The sequence below is a fragment of the Nipponia nippon genome, unplaced genomic scaffold (assembly GCF_047370975.1).
Source record: "Nipponia nippon isolate SJK-2023a ecotype South Korea unplaced genomic scaffold, ASM4737097v1 scaffold_4, whole genome shotgun sequence".
Classification (NCBI taxonomy): Eukaryota; Metazoa; Chordata; class Aves; order Pelecaniformes; family Threskiornithidae; genus Nipponia; species Nipponia nippon.
The window spans coordinates 2,063,742-2,083,106 of record NW_028262358.1 but is presented as its reverse complement, the minus strand read 5'-3'; the positions used below and the strand labels follow the sequence as shown (position 1 = coordinate 2,083,106).

The 19,365-nt window shown below is 42.2% G+C and overlaps 1 protein-coding gene across 6 annotated transcripts in view; it reads left to right on the top strand.

The window, feature by feature from the left end:
- Window positions 1-19,365, top strand: part of RTN4 (reticulon 4) — a 72,933-nt gene that overhangs the window by 33,993 nt on the left and 19,575 nt on the right. For 3 of the 6 annotated variants that reach the window (XM_087777251.1, XM_087777252.1, XM_087777253.1), the window contains 2 exons: window positions 8,451-8,507; window positions 9,351-11,801. The exons of 1 other annotated variant lie outside the window; for it this stretch is intronic. In XM_087777251.1, the coding sequence (XP_087633377.1) occupies window positions 8,451-8,507; window positions 9,351-11,801 (2,508 nt within the window). Of the gene's footprint in view, window positions 1-8,450; window positions 8,508-9,350; window positions 11,802-18,589; window positions 18,814-19,365 lie in introns of those variants that run through there. 2 more of the 6 variants (XM_087777256.1, XM_009476134.2) reach the window with 2 other exon arrangements.

The window sequence follows — 19,365 nt, the reverse complement described above, 5'->3', positions numbered from 1 at the left end:
CAGGGAAAAATTCCATTGGTACAAATTGGTGAAAGGGAGTCTTAATGATTGGTATAATCTCCAAAATTAAATTGGATAATGCCTGCATAATGATAGGATTTGCATGGCTCTTTAGGCCTCCTGCCTTTGAATAAGTTCTAGTGTAATTATTATGTTTTTCTCCTTTGTGGCACTGCCAGAACCCAGATTTCTGTTTGTTACTTCAACATATGGTTAAAGAGTCTGGGTCTTAAGGAAGAGTTATTTAGTTTTTAGAGGAATTATCTAGTGTTTTCTTTGTTACAAATATTGCCAAAGACCTCATATGTATCTTTAAAGCCATGTGTAGCTGGACACATGTGTTTGCAGTTGGCTAGATTGTTTCTTTCTGCTTTTTTCTTTTTAATTACATATATTAAAGTAATTTAAATTGGTGAATATGAATACTGGATCTGTGAATGTTCATATCTGAAATCATTCTAGATTCATTCAGAGCTTTGCCATTAAATGTATTTGTGATTTATACATGAAATATAGTTGTGATTGTGAAGTGAGTATCTCAAGCCATTGGTGATGGGCTGTGACCAGTTGAAGTTGATTATTGTGGCCACCTGACTTTAATAAAGGGAGGTGTTTATCCCCCACCTGGTGCTAATTCTGTAAGAGGGCAGAAGGTATGTGATGAGCTCAGTTGCTACACTTGGGGGAGAAGGCCTTCAGGGCACGGTTAATCTACACGGTACTTTCTGCTGTGTGCCACTTATTTGTCCGTCAGCTTAGTTTATGCTCAGAAGCCAAACAGTTTATCTTCATTCTTCAGGGGATTTAACTTTTTCCTCATGGTGAGCCACTGTGGATTGCTGGTCTGTGATAGGTATGTGTGTCCTGTTTCTGAGAATTCCTTGTTCTCTTGTTATACTTGGTATAAGAATAATGAAAAGTGTCTTTGGAGCTGACCTATGTGACTTTTTGTTTGTTTGTTTACTTTTAATAACAAAATACGCCAGATAAAATTCTGTCTCTGCTCTGAAGAGATACAGCGACACTCATATTGCTGAGGGACTTCTAATAGGAAGTGCATTATAGAACCGTCCTCTAAAAGTCTGCTTGGAGCCTGTCCATAGTGTTATTGATCAAAATGTTTGGTTGCAAGAGTGAGGTGAGGCTGGCAGTTATGTGTCTGAAGTATTTAATGGCCTTTTAAAAACACCCTTGTGGTGGGTACTTATTTTGGCAATCTGGGAATTGTAATGGAAAGAATTGTAATAGAGCCAGAATTAACGTGTCCTCCTTGTCCATCTCTTCTTGCTTTGGTTGGCAGTTGGGTATTGCAGGGGAGTGGTCCTGTCTCTCTTGCTTTTCACTCCATAGCTGATCCAAAGGAGATGAAATGGCATATCCCTTATCCGTTATTTATGATAAAGCGTATCGTTGTACGCTTTACAGTATCTGCATTGCTGAGCAACTTGCCTCACATGTAATTTTTCCAAAAGAGGGAAAGTTGCTGCAAGTTGGACCATGTAAATATGATAGTGGAAAAAAAAACCAAACCAACCTTGTTTAAACCAGTTTGGTTATAGATTTCTGCTTAGATAATAAGAAAACCCTTGCTTCTTGCTGGAGGCTTGTGTTTCCACGCAGAATATTTAAAGCAGCAAGCATTGTTCAAAATGCTTGTTTTGAACTTATTTTCTTTATCTATTTCAAATAATGTGAAATGAGAAATCTCCTGTGCAGTGTAGTGCAACTGGCTCTGCAAGTGATGCATGATACCACTTTGCAGCAATTTCCATGAAGACCTGAGACGACCTACAGGTGCCCCTGTTAATAATCAAAACCCTTGGATCCTTTTGTGATCCCAGCTCTAATACCCTCAAGATGTTAAAAATGGAGCTCCTGTTTTTACTTAAATCTTCAGCAGTCTCCATCTTCTGTAGCAGCTTGGATACTTTCCTCAAAAATTTCCAAGTAGTTTACAGTCTGAGTTTCCTAAACTGGAAACTTCTGTTCATAAACTTACATGCATAACTAAAGAGCCAAATGAGAAGACTGAATTGCTTGCTGTGGCTCTGCAGCCTGATCTAATGATGTGAAAAGATGCTATTAATAGTTAATGTTCTTTATCTTGAATGGCTTAAATATTTGGTGAAATACCATCTTTAGAACAATTGCATCATAACAGGAGATGGTTTAAATGGAGTTTGTGTAGGCAGCGGCTTTTCTCAGGAAATTCTTGTGAAGTTGTGTGCCCTTGTTTACTCTGCAGTAGGAAATTAGGCATCCAAGAACTTGACTCTCCTTGAAATCATTTAATTTAACTTCTAAATGGCCAGGTATGTTGTCTTTGACGCTTTATGCCAAGAGGTAAGAATTTACTCATACTACTTTGACATCAACACACGCAGGAGAGGAAAAAAAACACATGGCAGTTCCTCCCTATGGTTTTGAAGTGTGAGGGTACTGCATTGCTCTGCAAAAGCCTTGAGGTTTTTGTAGTTCTTGAGTCTGTAACAGAGTAAAACTTCCTGGTGGTACTATGCATGTGTGTTTTGCATAGCTAATGGTTTGAGATCAGAAATGCGGCTTGGGGCAGTCTTCACTGTGGACAAATTAACAACTCGGTGCATTGAAGAAGCAGACAATTTCTCTTTCATATCGGCCCTAGAGGGATTGCTGCAAATGTAACTTTTAGATGACATATGAGTCATGTCACAGATGCCATTCCTTGGAGTATTAATTTTCCCCTGTTTTATTGTTAAATATTTGTATTAACAAGAGAGGCCCTTCAAAATCAGCGTCCCATTGTGGTAGGTCTGTAAGATAAAGGCAGTCCCTGTCTTGTTAGTCAGCCATTTTGCTCATTTTCTAAATATGCAGAGGTGAAGTGGGTTCTTAAACTTTATTCCTGCCAACTTTTTGTTTTAAGAATAGCATACATTTTCCAGCAAACTAATCCAGGAAATGTTTTTTATTTTCTGACGACTGAAACTGCCATCTAGCAGCCCAATACAGTCTCCTACCGAAGCTAAACTGTGCGTCAGGCTGAAGTTTACTCAGTGTTTATCTGTAGAAAATAAAATATTTAGATTCCCCCCCCCCCAAAGCTGAGCTCATACATAAAAACAAGGAGAGTATCAGAACACTAAACCTGCCTTACCACAGACCTGCTGCTGATGCTTGGAAGGAGTCGCATGTGAGAGCAGATGGAAGGGGATGGCGGTTACCAAAAATCCAGCAATAAGGGATAGATCACGTTCTTTGAGTTCTCATTTTCTGTGACTGAAGTCCTCTGCTTTCTGTTGGCAAGTACGTCATGGGGAGAGGGGGGGTGAGGCAGTTTTTTCTTTAATTGCTTTTCTTGGAATTGTCAGTTTACTACATTTTCATTTCAAACATTCTTCTCTCTCTGGAAATCTTTGCAGCTAACTTTACTTTCTCTTTCTTAGTTGTCTGGGAAATCTCTCTCCATTTCTTTCTCTGCTTTTTATCCAAAACTTTAATATCCAAGTTTTATGCTGGTAATATCAGTATCTTGTAACAGCACCAGTTAGTGGGCAATCAGCAAAAATTAAACTGAGAGTTTAAAATGACACCTCTTTGTCATGCTGGTGTCAGGTTTTTTATTTTTAAACAAAACTGAAAATATTTCTTGTTGGTGGAGCTGAAGCCATAATACAAAGTTTTAAAGTACGAGAGTTCATGCTAATGAAGGGAGAAGCTACAGGGTTGTTTGTGGGTGGCTTTTTTTTTTTTTGAGGGAATATTTAATTGGCAAAAAGCGAAGGTAAAATTTGCAGAATATTTTTGGTTAAAAATAGGAATGCAATCAGAATGAATCACTTTGTGCATCACTTTGTTCTGTTGTTCCTTAAATGTTTTCCCTTTGACATTAGAGGGATATGTTCATATATGTGGATATTTAAAAAAGGCCAGAGGAGTGTGTGCTAGTGAGCAAAACTCTTAACTTTCTCTCTTGTAGGGCAAACAGCAGTCATGCAGTCACTGGTTTGGTGATGTGTGGGCGTATATGTTTGAATACAACATTAGTACTTTACTGAATGCTATAAGATCACCTGGCAAGGTTGAGTCTGTCTATAAAGTTCTCTTTGAAAACTATCGATTGGACTAGTTCAGTAACTAATATAAAGTAATACCATTCATAAACAGGAGGTCTGTCTTTCTCTTAACTGTAACGCTGAGGGTAGGTTACTAGCCTGCACCGTTACAGATTTTTGGCAGATAAAATTTGGAGTAAAGACTGTTTTCGCCTGGAGATTTAGTGTTCATTTCGAGGTCTCATTCTTCTGTGTTTCATGAAACAAAGTCTGTCTTCTGATGGAAACAGTAATTGAGCAGTTCATCTTACTGAATTAATTTTTTTAGTTATGATTTGTAAAACCTGAAGACTACTTAGATTTTCTTTATATCTTTGGGTGAAGCTTTGCTGTAGCGAAGGCCCACTTTGTAGGTCAAGAAAGGAGTTTTGAATATGGACATAAGATAATCGTGTTTAGAGCTTGATACGTTCTGAATTTTTTTTACTTGATTTTAGTAGTAGTGTATTACTTCTTTGTTTGTTTGTCTCAATCACCTCATTTATGCCATTGATAGGCAAATAGGAAAAGCCACCCTCCGTGACCTATCCTTCTCGCACTTCTTTTACAAATTAAGTTATTCCACTGAGCATAGTACCTTATTAAAGAACTTACTACCTTTGTTGTCAGCTGTTACCAGTGCTACCACTGGAGCAATGGGTGGGAAGAGGCAGCCGGTTCCCCAGAGTGTTCTGCAGGTGTTGGCTGAAGTGGCTTGCACGCTCGGTGTGGTATGCCTTTGAGCCTGGGCAGCCTTGCCGTATGCCAGGCTACGGTCTGATAGACACTGCATTTTTTTTTTCTCTTGTCTACCAAAACACCCACAGAATTCTGTTTCTGAAAGGTTTCTACCTCCAACATTGGAGGTAAGGATTCTTCAGTGCAAATGTCATTGTCGGAAAAAACGCCATTCCTTTCACCATGTCATTTGAATTATGATCCGAAGAGAGTGGTTGGTTCAGTTAGCAATCATGCTGATGCGGGAGTTGTAGAGATCCTACGCGGTTCTCCCTCCTTGCCTGGAGGTGTTATACAGGCCCCGCAGCAGGAAAAAGTCCTTGTATCTTCTTCCTTTCAGGAGGAAAAAATGCCATTCTGCTGTGGGTGGAGGGAAAGTGGGTGGTTCTCCTTGGCTGGTTAGGAAATACTGCTTTTATGTAATCACTTTGCACAGTCCAGCTATGTGTGGAAAATAAAGTTTGGGTGTGGGCATAATATCCTTCCATTAAGAGAACCTGGAAATTCAGTAACTGGCATAGCTATTGTATGCTTCTGTGTTGAGGAAATGGAAGCCAAACCTGAGAAGGAGTTTCTGCATTGTGCTGTCTTAATGGAGCACTGAAAAATCTGTGCCCATGCTCTTAAAACCAGTGTTCCTCACCAGAAACTGAAAACTCTCGCTCTGGAGTTGGGAAGTATTCAAGAGATTTTAAGTCTAGAATTTTTGGTAGAGGTTGCAGTTGGTCTTTGGACACCAAGGGTACTGCACCTTTAGGGACTTGTGCATTTTCCTCTTCACCTCCTTACCTCAGTGGACTTTGTCTTCTTTCTTTGCCCTTTAATTTCTACATTTTCAGCACCTCCACTCCATTGACTTGTTCTGGTTTCCCTGTGCAATCCTTTTCTGCTGGGCTGTCAGGGTTCCCTGTCTTCATGCTGCACCATCTGGTCTCACCAAGTCCATCCTGCTTTCTCTCCCCTCTCCTCCGCTCCAAAGCATGGACCCCTTCCAGCAAATCAAGGTTATGCTTCTCTGGCGTGGCCCGGAGGAGATGAGAGCGTGTGGTTTCAGGGAAGGGGCAGGCTGAGCAGTGGTCTCTGTTACCACCTTCCTGGTGAATTGCCACATCATGGGTCCCTTGAAGCTTTGGACCTGGTGTGTGTGTGTGTGTGTGTGCGTGGGTGTGCAGTGCTCCCAGGGGAGCGTGCCGCAGGCAGGTAAGAGATGAGGTGATAGATTGACACTGGCTCAAGAATGGAGTATGTGGATGCTGCTACTCCATTTAACCAACAAGTGATGAGGTATTTCAGCAGGATCAGCAGCCAGTACGCAGACAGAGGGACACAGTCCTCCATTTGTGGTCAGGAGATGGTGCTTGCTTGGTCCATCTAATTATAGTGTTGAGAGAAAAGGAGAGTGTGTTGCTGCTTGGTGCAAACCCTAAGGCTTGCTAGCCTAAAATCTGAAGCTCAGCAGTAACTCTTGATGTCCCAGGCACACTAGAAACTGAAGCGAAACCTCTGCTGTTCCTGCTAAAAGCCTTGTTTTGAGGAAGGTAGAGCAGCTCTTGGACTGCTGAGTCCCAAGCTGCACTCTCGCTGAAGCCCCTTGTTTCACTCTCCAAACCAGGTGCCTTGCTAACTTGTCTCACGGGGCGGCGGGCCCCTTGCGAGCAGTCTGCTTGCGGAGGAGATCCCAGTGAGCCAGGGCATGTGGAGTTGGCCGTCTCCTGAAATAAAGGGCATACGGTGATACTTGGCAGCGTACGGGTGAGCGTTGCAGTCCTGTGACTTAGTGTCACATATTGATCAGTTGTCCTCCAGTGTGGTTTTTGTCCTTAAAAGCTTTTGCCACCACTGAACTGTAACACTGCTTAATGTGTTCTAAATCTGGAATTGAGGTTTCTCTCTGTGTGGTCCTTAATAGGAAAAGGTAATTGCTAGAAAACTGAACAAGAAATCCCTTTGGCTCGGCAGGAGTTGAGGAACCTTCTAAATACTGAGTCCTACACTCCAGTGATTAGTCTGTTTTCCTATATCCTGCCATATTTTGTGGATTATAAACATCACTTGAAGATAACAGTGCTCTGCGAAACAAAGCCAACCCCACGGTATATCGTAACAGGCAATGTAGGTTGTGAGGAGACTTCGTTTTTGGAAGACTGCTGGTGGGATTGAGTGAGCCAGACAGGTCATGAGTATCTTGAAGTGGCAGTGCTTTTGCAGCAAGTCGTGGTTCAATGCCAAAACAAAAAATTACCTTAATGCCTTGCCTTACTGGGTTGTTATGTATGCACTGCTGGGCCTACCATATTTCTCATTTTTTGCCTTTCAACTTTTAAAATCAATTGCTTCTATTTTTCTTTGCTTTTAATTAAAAAAAAAAAGTTATTAACTTTTTCAGTACTTGATTTTGTCCAGGCAAATAGCAAAACGAAAGATTGTTGATGTCTGTACTGGAAATTCAAAATCTAATTGAAATGCTTTAATATAATTTTGCACTCTGCTAATACAATTGATGTAAATTGCAAATATTCTTTAACAGCCTTAATTTGAAAACTTTATGCACTCTTCAGAATGAAATATATTTACTTAAATGTTACTATTTTTACATTAACGTAATGCCAACAGGCCACGATGGACCTGGGAAAAATACTGCTGCTGGCACAGAAATCCAGACAAGGACTGGTTTTGATTTGCCTGGTTGCTAGTGATGGCTGGTATTGCTGCTTCTAGAGTGGTTTTTCATTAAATGCTTGATGCAGCTTAGTAAAATGTCCTAGTTGTATGCTTTTACTTCAGATAACGTGCATATGAAACTCTGGGATTGTCTGGCTTCTAACCATCGTGCATTAGTGAAGGAGGGTGGCTTCCTTAGCTTAGGAGAAAGGTGTCCTGCCTTGTATTAGTTCTTTGAATGGAAATTGGAGAGCTGGGATTGTCTTGTGAAATATTAGGGTTAAAACGAATTTGGTAAAGCAAAATATGCTCCTTGGATCATGCCGAAGAAGGCTTTAAAAATAATAGCCTTCATTCGGAAGCTTGTCTACATTATAACACAACAAAAATAGTGAAGGCATAAAGATAAAGCAAATAGTACATAGCACAGTCATTCGCCGATATCAGCTTGGTCAGTATCAGCAGGCCTGATCAGTGCTCTGTTTGTGGGGAGCTTCAAAGCTTACTTTAGTCATTTTAACTTCTCGGTTTTTGGTTGAGTCTCTTTATCGCTGCTGTTCTCACACAAGTTAGTCGACGTTAGGAGACCGTCTGACAAAGCGAGCCGATTAAGGACAGTGTGTCGGTGTCAATGGCAGGCGTTTTTTCTGGTGCTAGAGACACTGTAGCCGCTCAGTAGTGTGGAAGTTTGGAGAATGAAAATACAGAGTAGCTACTCTGGTGTATCTTCTCCTAAGACTGGTCCCTGGCTTGGAGGATGGAGATCCCTCAGTTGCCTCAGTAAAGATCCCATTGAAAATGGAGAATTCTGAGCGTTCTCTCCCAAATTACCCGGCTTGTATCTAGTTCTGTGGTTCTCTGTGGGTGTAGATGTTGGCTATGGATCCGTTTGATTTGCTGGGAACTGACTACTTGCGTTCTCTCTCCCCTCTTCAACCTAGCCTTTATTTCTGCTGAGGTTATTTGTTTGTTTTTCAGATGAGACCCTTTTTGCTCTTCCTGCTACATCTGCGCCTCTGATGCACTCCTCTGCAGGCAAGTTCTTTCTGCTCACCTTTGTCTGAATACATCCTGCATATCTGATCTCATTAACTCTTTCCAATTAGTCTGCCTTTACTAAAAGTCAGCATGGGTCCAAGAATAGCCTCTATCGCGTTTTTCAGTTTTGACTTTTCAGTTGATCTGTTCAAGATTTTAATATGCATTGATTTCTTTACGTGGTAAGCTGTTTTATAAACAAGCTACAGCCATCTGTGAATTCTTGGACCCTTGGTGTAGGAGAGAAGTTGATACTATTAACAGGTTAACACATCAAAGCATAGTTGCTTGACTGATTTGGCAGAAAGATTTAATCCATAGTAACTTTCTGCAGTGTTTCATGTAAGTAAAATTTGTACCTGTAGTATTTAGTTATTGGGTTTTGTGAGCTACACTGTCCGCCAACTTCCCATTCAAAAAAAAGAAGTGTCAAAAGAAGACTTCTTACTGGCACACACGTTTGTGCATATGTTTATGCACAAGCATACACACATACCCTCTCTCTTCCTCACCTTGCCACCCCACTCTCCCTCTCTCACTCTGTTAATATTGCCTGCTGTACTTGGATGCTCTGTACTTGTCTGGCATCTTCAGCTTTATTGTGATCTTTGCGCTGCATAAAGTTGCTGCTTCTCTAGCCTCTTGCATACTTCTCTGCTAGAAGAGGTGCAATAGAATAGCATACTTTAACTGATACTTTGTTTTAATGGCTAATAGTATTTATGATAGAACTCGGAAGAACCTGTTAATAACTAACATCACGTGAACCTGTCATGAAAGTTTGTATTGACTTTAAGAGCACTTGCATTCTCTAACTTTCCTTTCTGTCCATGGTCACAGAAAAAGTTATGGACTTGCAGGAGCAGCCAGGTAGCACTAAGGCGCTTGGTCAAGAGGATTTTACTGCAGTCCCGCTTGATACTGCTCCTTCTCTTCCTTCCTTCTCTCCTATCTCAGCTGATCCCTTTAAAGAGCACGCAGCCTTTGATGCGCTCTCAGATGGATTACCTGCGAGAGGCATTTACAAAGAAAATGCAAGTGAGGTTTCTAAAGAAACTATGGAAAATGCAAGAAATCCATTTCTTGCAGAGGGAAATGAAAAAGACCTTTCAGAGATGAAATACTCGGAAGCCCCATTTGCTAAAGCAGAAGCAGCCATTTTATCTCAAGCTAAAGAAGAAACGCAGCTAGAGGGCCCTAAAGAATTACCTAATCTGGAGAAAATGCCTGCGCAGCAGCTGAAAATGTCTCCAGAAACTCCTCGAGACTCGTTTGAGAAAAACGAGGAAGATCTCTTTTATAACAAAGACAAATACAGAGGTGGTGATCACGGTGAAAAAGGGGCACTGAAAGAAGACCCTCTTAAGAGGGAAGAATACGCAGACTTCAAGCCATTCGAGCCAATATGGGAAGTAAAAGGTGCTAGTCATGGACTGAGCAGCATGAGAGAGGATGTTGGAAGTGAGATAGATGCCAAACTAGAAAGCAGTTTAGATGAGAAATACGGTATGGATAAGCTGAATGTGCAGAAGGATTACGAAAGAGAGAGTGAAGGCAGCACTGAAGATCGCTCTTTCCCAAGTACCCCAGAAGCTGTCAAAGAACCTTCGCAGACTTACATCACTTGTACTAAATTTGAATCCCCTATAAGTCCTGATGGTAACAAAGTCAAATCTCTTTCTCCACTAGAGGAAGGCACTTCAGAAAATAGAACCGACGATGAGAAAAAAATTGCAGAAATGAAAGCTCAGACGAGCACAGAACCAGGTGATTTTAGCGCTCAAGCAGTTGGCAAGCAGGAAGGCCAGGAAGCTGACTATGCTAAAACAGAGAGCGTATCAACAGTGCCATCTGACACTGCAGCAAATATGCCTGAAGGTCTTACTCCTGATCTAGTACAGGAAGCATATGAAAGTGAAATGCATGACGCGGCATGTACAAAACTTGCTTATGAAACAAAGATTGATTTAGTTCAAACCTCCGAGTCGGTACAAGAGACTCTGAAACCCGTGACACAACTCTGTCCCTCATTTGAAGGGTCGGAAGCTGCTCCGTCACCAATATTGCCAGATATTGTTATGGAAGCCCCACTGAGCACTGGGACTGCCGGTGCAGAAGCATCTGCTGTGCAGCTCGAAGCTTCCCCATTAGAAACATTTATCCCTACTGCTAATTACGAGAATGTAAAAGAAGAGACTGAAAAACCTCCCTTATACCAAGAGGCAGTGAATGTACCGCTGACACAGGCCCAAGAAGCAAAAGAGGCATTAGCGTTTAAAAAACCTGATCGTGAGAGTAGCGCCAGTCCTGAAGATATAGAGACTCCATATATATCTATTGCATGTGACTTAATTAAAGAAACAAAGGTCTCTGGTGAATCCGCTTCTCCATCCTTTACAGATTATTCAAAGACACCGATAACAGAATGCATTTCTCAGGATGTGCCTGAACACAAGGAGCTTGTTGAAAAACTGTCTCCACAGTTTGGAAAATCTGACTTGTTCAATAGCCAGGTGATACCCAACTTCACTGAGAAAGTGAGCGAAGATCCATCTCTCATCTTAAAAAGTAAATCGACTGAGAATATTGTAACTGATGATGAACATGAGGAACGACTGGTGGATTCAGTAGCTGCCACAGGCAAGCCTTATCTGGAGTCTTTCCAACCCGAACTGGACTCTTCCAAAACTGTTGCTGCTGTGCCGTCTGAGCCAACACCTACAAAAACAGACAAGGCAGAGAAGATGCCTCTTCAGATGGAAGAGCTGAATGCTATGGCTTATTCAGCTGATGTATCTGTTGCTACAGAACCAAAACCAGCAGACAACAAAGCGCTCTCATCCGTGGAGTCTTCCCCGGTCCCAGTGGAAGAAGACTTTGTGATGTTAGCTCATCCTAAAACTGCTCCTGAGTTTGTGGCAGAAGCCACTGACAGAGAAGTAATGCACAAAGATGGAAGTGAAGAGATCAGTAAGGTGATCCAAGGTGAGAAGAGGCAGTTGCCTTGCCCGGAGCTGCCCTGTGATCTGTCTATAAAGAATGTAGAAGTAAAAGCTGAGGAAGATACTAATGCCTTGAAAAAGTCCTTGGAGGCTGTGGACAGAGAAGTGCCTGAAGTATCCATGATGTCCTTACCGGCCACAGATACCTCACCTTTATCTGCTGAAAAAGAGCTAGTCAGTGTAGTAAACCCAGAAGCTTTTGAGAAGGAAGCTGAGCGAGAAGCTGCTTCTGTTAAAGAAAAGGAAAAACCTACTGCTGTATTTTCAGCAAAGCTGAATAAATCTTCAGGTAATCTGTGTATGCTGTCTTGCAGTTCACTAATCTGCATAATTCTTTAGCTAAACTTAAGCATGTCATGACTTAATCTTTTTAAGTCACTTTCTGTAACCTTTTCTATGTAGGCTGAGGGTAACAGAAACTGTTAATGCCTGCACTTTTACCTTTTTCATATTCTGATTGCTTTAGTACTTTTTTTTTTCTGTTTATCAGGGGTGGACTCACTGTCTCCAGTTTCCTCCTTCAGTTCTCCTGCTGGTGATCTGTTGATACAGAAATAAGTCGCTACTCACTGCAAGCTCTTCTGTGGTTGTCTACAGGCTGGGCATTAGGTGGCCCTCCAAACTTGCTCTCAATAGGTGGTAGTAAGCCCAGGGGGGGGTTCAGTCTGCTCTGTGTATGTGATTTGAAGAGGCGTTTCTTTCTTTTCATACGCAGTTCAGACATCAGACTTTGGAACTTAGGAAAATACCCGTGCTGCTACTGTATGTGTCTGGAATCTGGAAAAGAACCTGCGCATCTCCACTCGTGTGACTCGCAGCTTGCATTAGATAAAGGCCAGTGGTTTAATATAAATAGCGCACGTGAGGGAGTTTAGCATTCAGGTTACTAGGAATGTGGCCATTATGAAGTTGAGTATCTTGCAAACATTAAAATCGGTTTATACGCAGCACAGATATTAATTTCCACTTTTCAGGTTTGCATTTCAGTGTAGTTAATTTTTCTTCTAGTAATGTGTAGTTGAAGTAGCACAAAGTTGAAGGAAAGGTAAGACCATTGTTGTGTTGCGTTTTGTTCTCTAAACTGAATGCCTCCTGGAGTTCCAACTAGAGGGGTACTTTGCTTTTTGGTATCACAGCACCCTGCTGCTACTCAAGTCTTGCACCAGAAGCATTCCCGCTTAAAACAGCTACTGCAGAAGGCATCATGACTCTGTTCTAAATAGAAAACCAAATGGTAGTTTGACTCAGCAGTAGAATATTTGTGCAGTAGCTGCAGTCTATGGTTCATAAAATGCTGTGTTCCTAACACGTGTCTTTTGCATCAAATGTATTTTGGAAGAGAAGAACGGGTGTATGTTGAGGGGAACATCAGGGTGTTAGTGCAATTGACATAGGATCGGAAAATAAGGTAGAAGATGTAGGTTTTACATTTAACTTTGCATGATAGTTGCCATTCCTCCTGTCCCACCTCTTCTATACATACGGGTAGGCAGAAAGGAGAGAGTTTCCCTTGTGATGAAATGTCAGTGATACCTGCACTGTTAAAACACCGTGTTTGTGTTCTGTGAAGACGTCTCGCCTTGCACTCGGGCTTCCAGCATATAGTACTGTCTAGGGAACAGCTGCTGTGTGTCTTATACTTCATGTCAAAGAGTTAATTGTTTAGAGATCAGACTGCTTTAAAAAAACCTGAACATTATGCTTAGTATACTAGCTTTTTTGTTAGTTTTTTTAACAGGAAGCCTTTGCAGCGTGGTCTTTAATCATTGCATGGATGTAGCAGACTGGGGGTGGCAAATCACTGCCTTGGGAAGAAAGACTTTTGCTCTGGGTCTGACAAGGACACAGCCGCTGCTCTTCTGTCTATGGGAAACTGCTGGAGAAGCTGCACATAAAACCATTTGCCATAGCAGGAGAGGAGAGAGCTGAACGGTGCCTTCATTCTCCCACCTAGCGGCACAGTGCTGGGACAGGGCACGCGCCTGTCCAGCACTGGTGTTAGTGAGGGGTAGGAGACGGGCCAGGCACAGGGCTGAGCTGGCTGCGTGCGAAACTGGGGAACTGCCTACGGTCTTTCCGTCAGTGTTGTGCGCGCTCTGTAAAGCAGTTGCAATTTTACTTTTTGACATGCTGTGTTGTTTGGAAAGAAAAATTTTTTTTTTCCTTTACTCCAGAGAAACGCTTTCTTAAAGCAAAATAGATGAGAATATCTCAAAAACATGGTCCATTTTTTCTAGGTTCCCCCCGTGCCCCAACCTGTGGTGTTTACTTTTTTGCTCGCTTCTGCTGTATTATAGAATACTGAACTGGACTTCTGAGACCTGCCTGAAGAGTCTCATGACAAGCCATGAACAAAATCAGTTGTCTGCTTTTAATACCGCACTACTTAAGCACAATTTCAAAGTAGCGTCAAAGAGCTAACACATACACTTGCTTCCACACTCCCAGAGAGGAGGGATAATTCCCCGCAAGGCCAAGAAGTGGGTCTGTGCATGTGTTTGGCCTTCTGGGTCTACCTTTCTGTCTTCCCATCAGTGGAACTGAAATAGATTTTACTGTGCCTCAAGACTTCTGGAAATCAGTTGGCGTGATGGTACGACTGGTGCTTGTTAAAACATTAATCTGAACTGCCTTACTGGTGCACTTCAGTGAAGGCTCTTGAACACTTACTTATCAGTGCTATTTTTTTGAAACCCAACCTAAATGCCAACATATCTATGAGTACCTGAAAGTGTAACTCCCAATGGTCCCAGTGGACTGCAGGGAGCTAACAGAAGCTCTAAAAGGGTTGCATATTTTTTTTTTTTTAAACCTCCACCACTCCAATAAAGCAAATGTAAAGCTTTGAACAGCCTCGGGGGTGGAACGGGGAGACCCTTGGGTAACCTGTTTTATTTTGTAATGGTATCAGACCACAGGGACCTTGTACTTCATAGTGGCACGTATTTAAAAAACAAACCAACCCCAAAAAATCCAAACCAAAACAGATTCAGAACTGCAGTTAACTATAAAGAAACCCCTTTCCTCGTAAGAAGCTCCTATAACAATTTCAACAGCAAATACCCCCCTGCAACACCAGCACTTCCCACTGTCTTGGATACAGTGATTTTTTTTTTTTTCCCCCCCTTCTGTTTCTCATCACATGCTGTATTTGGCTTCCTAGCAGCTAATCCTGCTGCTTCGCTCTCATGCTCGCCAGCCTTCAAAACACACTTATCTGCTCTCCATCAAAACACTGCCTATGAAGAGGTGACTCCAGAGTGGATGTACCCATCATTCTGATGCTGCTGACCTGCCCCGCAGCCGGCGCGGTTCCAGCTGGTGCTGGCAGGGTGTGCACGCATCAGGGCAGTGCAGCAGGGACCAGAAATCAGGTTTTAAGGCGTGCTCGTAACAGAGGGCTTTGATGCCATCTAGTGTTTTTGTAAATGAACTGTAACTCCAGTACCCTGTGCCTTTCAGAGGATTGCATCCCAGGTTTTGAGGATCTCTGAACTCAAACCTAAATATGTTATGTATCTTAGCCCTTCTGTTGTACAGACTTTCTTCACTGATCACCCCTTATTTACTTTTGGATAGAGGTCGTTAATTCTCCTAAACAGGCTAGAAAACCATGCTTTCCATAAACCTTTTTTTGATCGGTGGGATGTGGAGGATTTTATGTTATTGAATTACAAAATCAAAGTGTATTGCAGAACCCCTCCCGAAATCCAAACCTCCGACCATGACAGAAGGTTGTGCACCAAAATGTAACCACATCGGCAGTTTAAGTCTGTTCAGTATGTTCACGTTGAGCATTACAATAATATTCGGAAATGGCGTTGAGATCTTTACTATCAATGCAGTCAGTTCCACAGGACACCCTTGTGCCATGGTGTTTTTGAACATCAGGCTCTGTAGGCATTCATTTCAGATTAAATCTTGTGCGTTTACAGATCTCTTGTTTTCATCTATGCTCCAGGGCACTCTGTAATCGAATTACAGAAATGCAACTAATTACTAGCATCTTACATTTCCCAGATTTTCTTGAGGGGGCAAATTCAAAGGTGAAGACCAAGTGGGAAATGCGCTTTGAGAGGGTGGCTGAGCGGTAGTAATGATGAAGCTTTTCTTTTTACTCCTGAATCATGGGGGCACAAGTAAAACACTTGCTGTGATTCTGTAACAGCAAACTAGCTCGTTACAGTTAGGTGAAGCTTAAAAGGAGTTAGAAATGCTGCCTTACGCCAGCCCTGTACCCATTTGGTTCATTCCTGTTAGTTCCCTTATTCGTAGTTAGTTAAATAGAGCCATTCAGCAGATGGGAAGGGTTTGGTTTGGTTTTGTTTGTTGTTTTTCACTGGGGAAAAAATACCTTGGAGTGCCTCTGGAGTTTCTTTCAGGAACAGATTATTTGTAAAATATAATTTAATTAACATGAAATCTTGATTTAATTTAATCTGATTGTATTTTTAGATTTTTTGATTGTTCAGGTCTTCGTTTATGCTACCAGGTGAATAATAATAAATGGAGACAGGGTGGAGAATTTGTGGAGGAGTAGGAGGAATGAGGAAAAAAAACCCCAAACAACCCTGAGTGAAATTTTTCTGAAGGAAAGACCTAGACCTGCTGTGTTTCATTAGAGCTCTCGCGTCCCCCCTCTTGAGAGGCAAAGGCGTGTATAGCTAAGGCCGCTAACAGAGTAAGGCCTTTTGGAAGTTACTTGCCGACTGGCAGAATTCTGGAGCAAACGGAGCGTTTGTGGTAAGTTATCGACTTTCCCAGAAGCACAGCTAGGCAGCCAGCATTGAATGAGGCTTCGGGCCAGAGCAGAATTAGGTAGTCCTCCAAAATGCTCTCCTGTGAGAAGTCAGGAACCTTCTTCAGGGCAAAAATGCTGTTGTCGGTCCATCTGCTTGGGGTGATTTAACGACTGTGTAGCGAGTAAAGCGCTCACCCTGCAAGCGTGCAGCCCCTTTGAACGTAGGTGCGTTCAGTAGCAGAACATGTTTAGAATCGATTGCGTCTGTTTTAGTTGTCTGGGTGACTTGATAATACCATGTTGTAAGTAGCCTGTTGGTTAGATAGTTTTTGTTTAAACGCTGGTGTGGAAACAGGCATGCAGTTTCCCTAATGAACCAATAAAGCTTACGCAGAAGTTTGTTGCCAGTGCTGGTACTCAGTTTATGTGCAGAATAGGGTTACGTGGGTGCATCTTGCCTGAAATGAGAGATGCGAGTACAGAGGGATACAGGCTTCATTTTGGGTATCATTTGCGTGGAGTGGCAAGAGTGAACATTGAGTATGCAAAGAGTAAAGAGGAGGATCGTGAGGGCAGGGAGAAGCTCCAGTGGAGGGGGTTAGTGGCTGGTTGGAGATGGGAGGATAGGGATTGGTAGGGCAGCCGTTCTCATGGCTGGGCTGCGTGGTTGTCCGTGGTCTGGCTGCTGCCGATGCGCTGTGGCCACACGTGTGGGTACACAAAATGTCCGTTGAGGAATGCGTTGCGTAAATGTACTATTTTAAGTATGTAATATAAAGAATATGAAGAAGAAATGAAGAGGCTTTAATTGTGTGTCTTTAGAAATTTGACAATTAGTGGGAAGAACTTCCTGAAAGCATCAAGTTTTTGACTAACTGAGCGACAATGCAGTCATCCAAACAAACGGGGGGGGGAGAACCGCAGGTTTTGGTGGTTTCCAGTTGGTCTGAAGAATTTCAGCTCAAAGACAGAAGCAGATTTTCAGATGCGTTTTGTACTCTTCTTGTATAGTGCAACTTTTCAGATTTTCTTGCACCGTGAAGTTTGAATACATGCTTCCTGCTTCCCTCCTAGAGTATGTGTTTTGATTTACCTGTTGAAATCGGGAATGAAATGCACATCTTTGCATAAGTTAAAAATATGTGTAACTGGTCTTGCTGCCAAAGGAGGCCTTAAATTTATGCAGCAATTGAAACAAAACCCAAGGCTTTCAGGTGACTTTGTGGTAATCTTTCTCCATGTAAGATTTTCTGTTTTAATGAAAAGTAAAACTGCCTATTTAAGGATCGAATCAGAATCTCCATCCCAACCAGTCTACAGTACTTTTGTGGAAATGCTTGAAGGTCCTTTTCTAGTTCTTTAGAAAATGGCGTATCAAATTTGTAAGAGGTTTTGGAGCAATGCAGGGGAGTTTTTAGCGTTTTATTGTCAGCCCAGATATTAAGAGACTCCAACCTAGAAGAGTAGTCCTATTTTTTTTTTTGGGCAGGGATGGAAGACAGAATGACAATATCGTTCTCACAGCTCTTGTCTTTCAGATTTTGAGTTTCTAGTTTATGCCTGTCGGACGTCTGTACAATGCTTCCTGTACGTCGCTTTCTGTATGTTAGTAGCGTAAACTTTCTGGTTCTTGTTTTTATGTAAATGAAGGGAGCCTTTAATTGTCAGGTCTGCAGCCGACAACAGGGGATGCTGATGTAAAGTAAAAAAGGAAGGTGTTGGGTTGTAGGAATTAGGTAGAGGGCGAGAGAACCGTTCTTCTCAAAGCTCCGTTACGGTGAATAAATATGGCCGAGCAGTTCGTAGGGACTAAAGATACCAGCAAAAAGTCGTCTTGTGTTCTTCAGGAGCCTCTTGCTTTTGTTAAAGGCACAGAAAGGGTCCTATTCTGTTTTCCTTCAAGCTTTTTTTTAAAGGGAGAGGTGTGTTACAAAGATGTCTCTGTTAGTCTTCCAGACAGTCCGACGTTTGTTTAAAAAAAAGAGGGGTAGGCATATATCTAGGAGGTTTATAAAGGTGGTTTAACCATTGCTTGAGAAGCAATCTGTTTAAAGCTTGTCTGGTGACTACTTTTAGCTCCACTGGGTCGCTGAAAGCCGCTTAGGGCGGTTCGGCTTTTGTCAGCCCGCGCTGCACCTGGCTGCGCTGGCGCTTCCAATGCGCCGGTGCCGTCTGCAGGGAGAAGCCGGCTCCCTTCGTGCCGGCGATTTCTTTCTCCGCCTTGCGTCTTTTCGCTTCCCTTGGCAAGCAGTAAGAAGCAAATGGCTGCACCAGTCGGGGATCGCGTTGTAGCCTGGGTGCCAGAGCATTAGCAGCCTGGTTAGAGCTCGCACTGCGTCAGTCGTGCTCCACACCCCGCGCCGTCAGCTGACCGGCCTCCTGCAGCACCAGTGCAGCAGCAGACTGCAGACGCTGCTGGGGAAGCCCATGTTTCCCATCCTGGGCTGTAGATTTCTTCTCTTGCAGCTGTCCTCTTGGTATGCATAATTGATAATCACAGCTGGAGGGTAGATCGTTTGTGGAGAGATGGACAGTCAGCCGAGCAGTTGGAAGGATAAGGGTATTTGTTCTTTCACCTTTTTCTCTTTTTTTTTTTTTTTTTTTTTGAAGCTAAAGATGCTGCGGGTTGTTTTTAGCAAATGGTGTTTGTAGCATGTATTTGATTGTGAAATGTATCTGAAGATGTAAGATCTATTTGTGCTGCATGCAAAATTGTAAAAGCTGTAGGTTAAAATGAGTAAATGTGAGCAATGCAGAAGAATAAATTATTTATGTAGGTGAAATAGCTTGTGTGACGCTGCGGATCTTTTTCAGTCCTACAGAGCATATTAAAGAACAGCTTGTTTTGGTATGCACTGCACAAATACCAGCATAGTCCAAATTTAGTCGATGTTCCTTTGAAAATCCTAGATTATTAATAATTTAACGATACTAACCATTAACTCGAAAGAATGTAGTGTCTGCAGTTATGTAGTTTAATAATTTTATGAGGAGAAATTGCATGCAGACCACAGCAGGGTGGTGGTTTGTTTTTGTTTTTTTTTTTTTTTTTTTTTCTTTCTGTTTGGCATAGTGTGTTTGGAGCCTACCCTTAATCACATTTGCTTTGGAT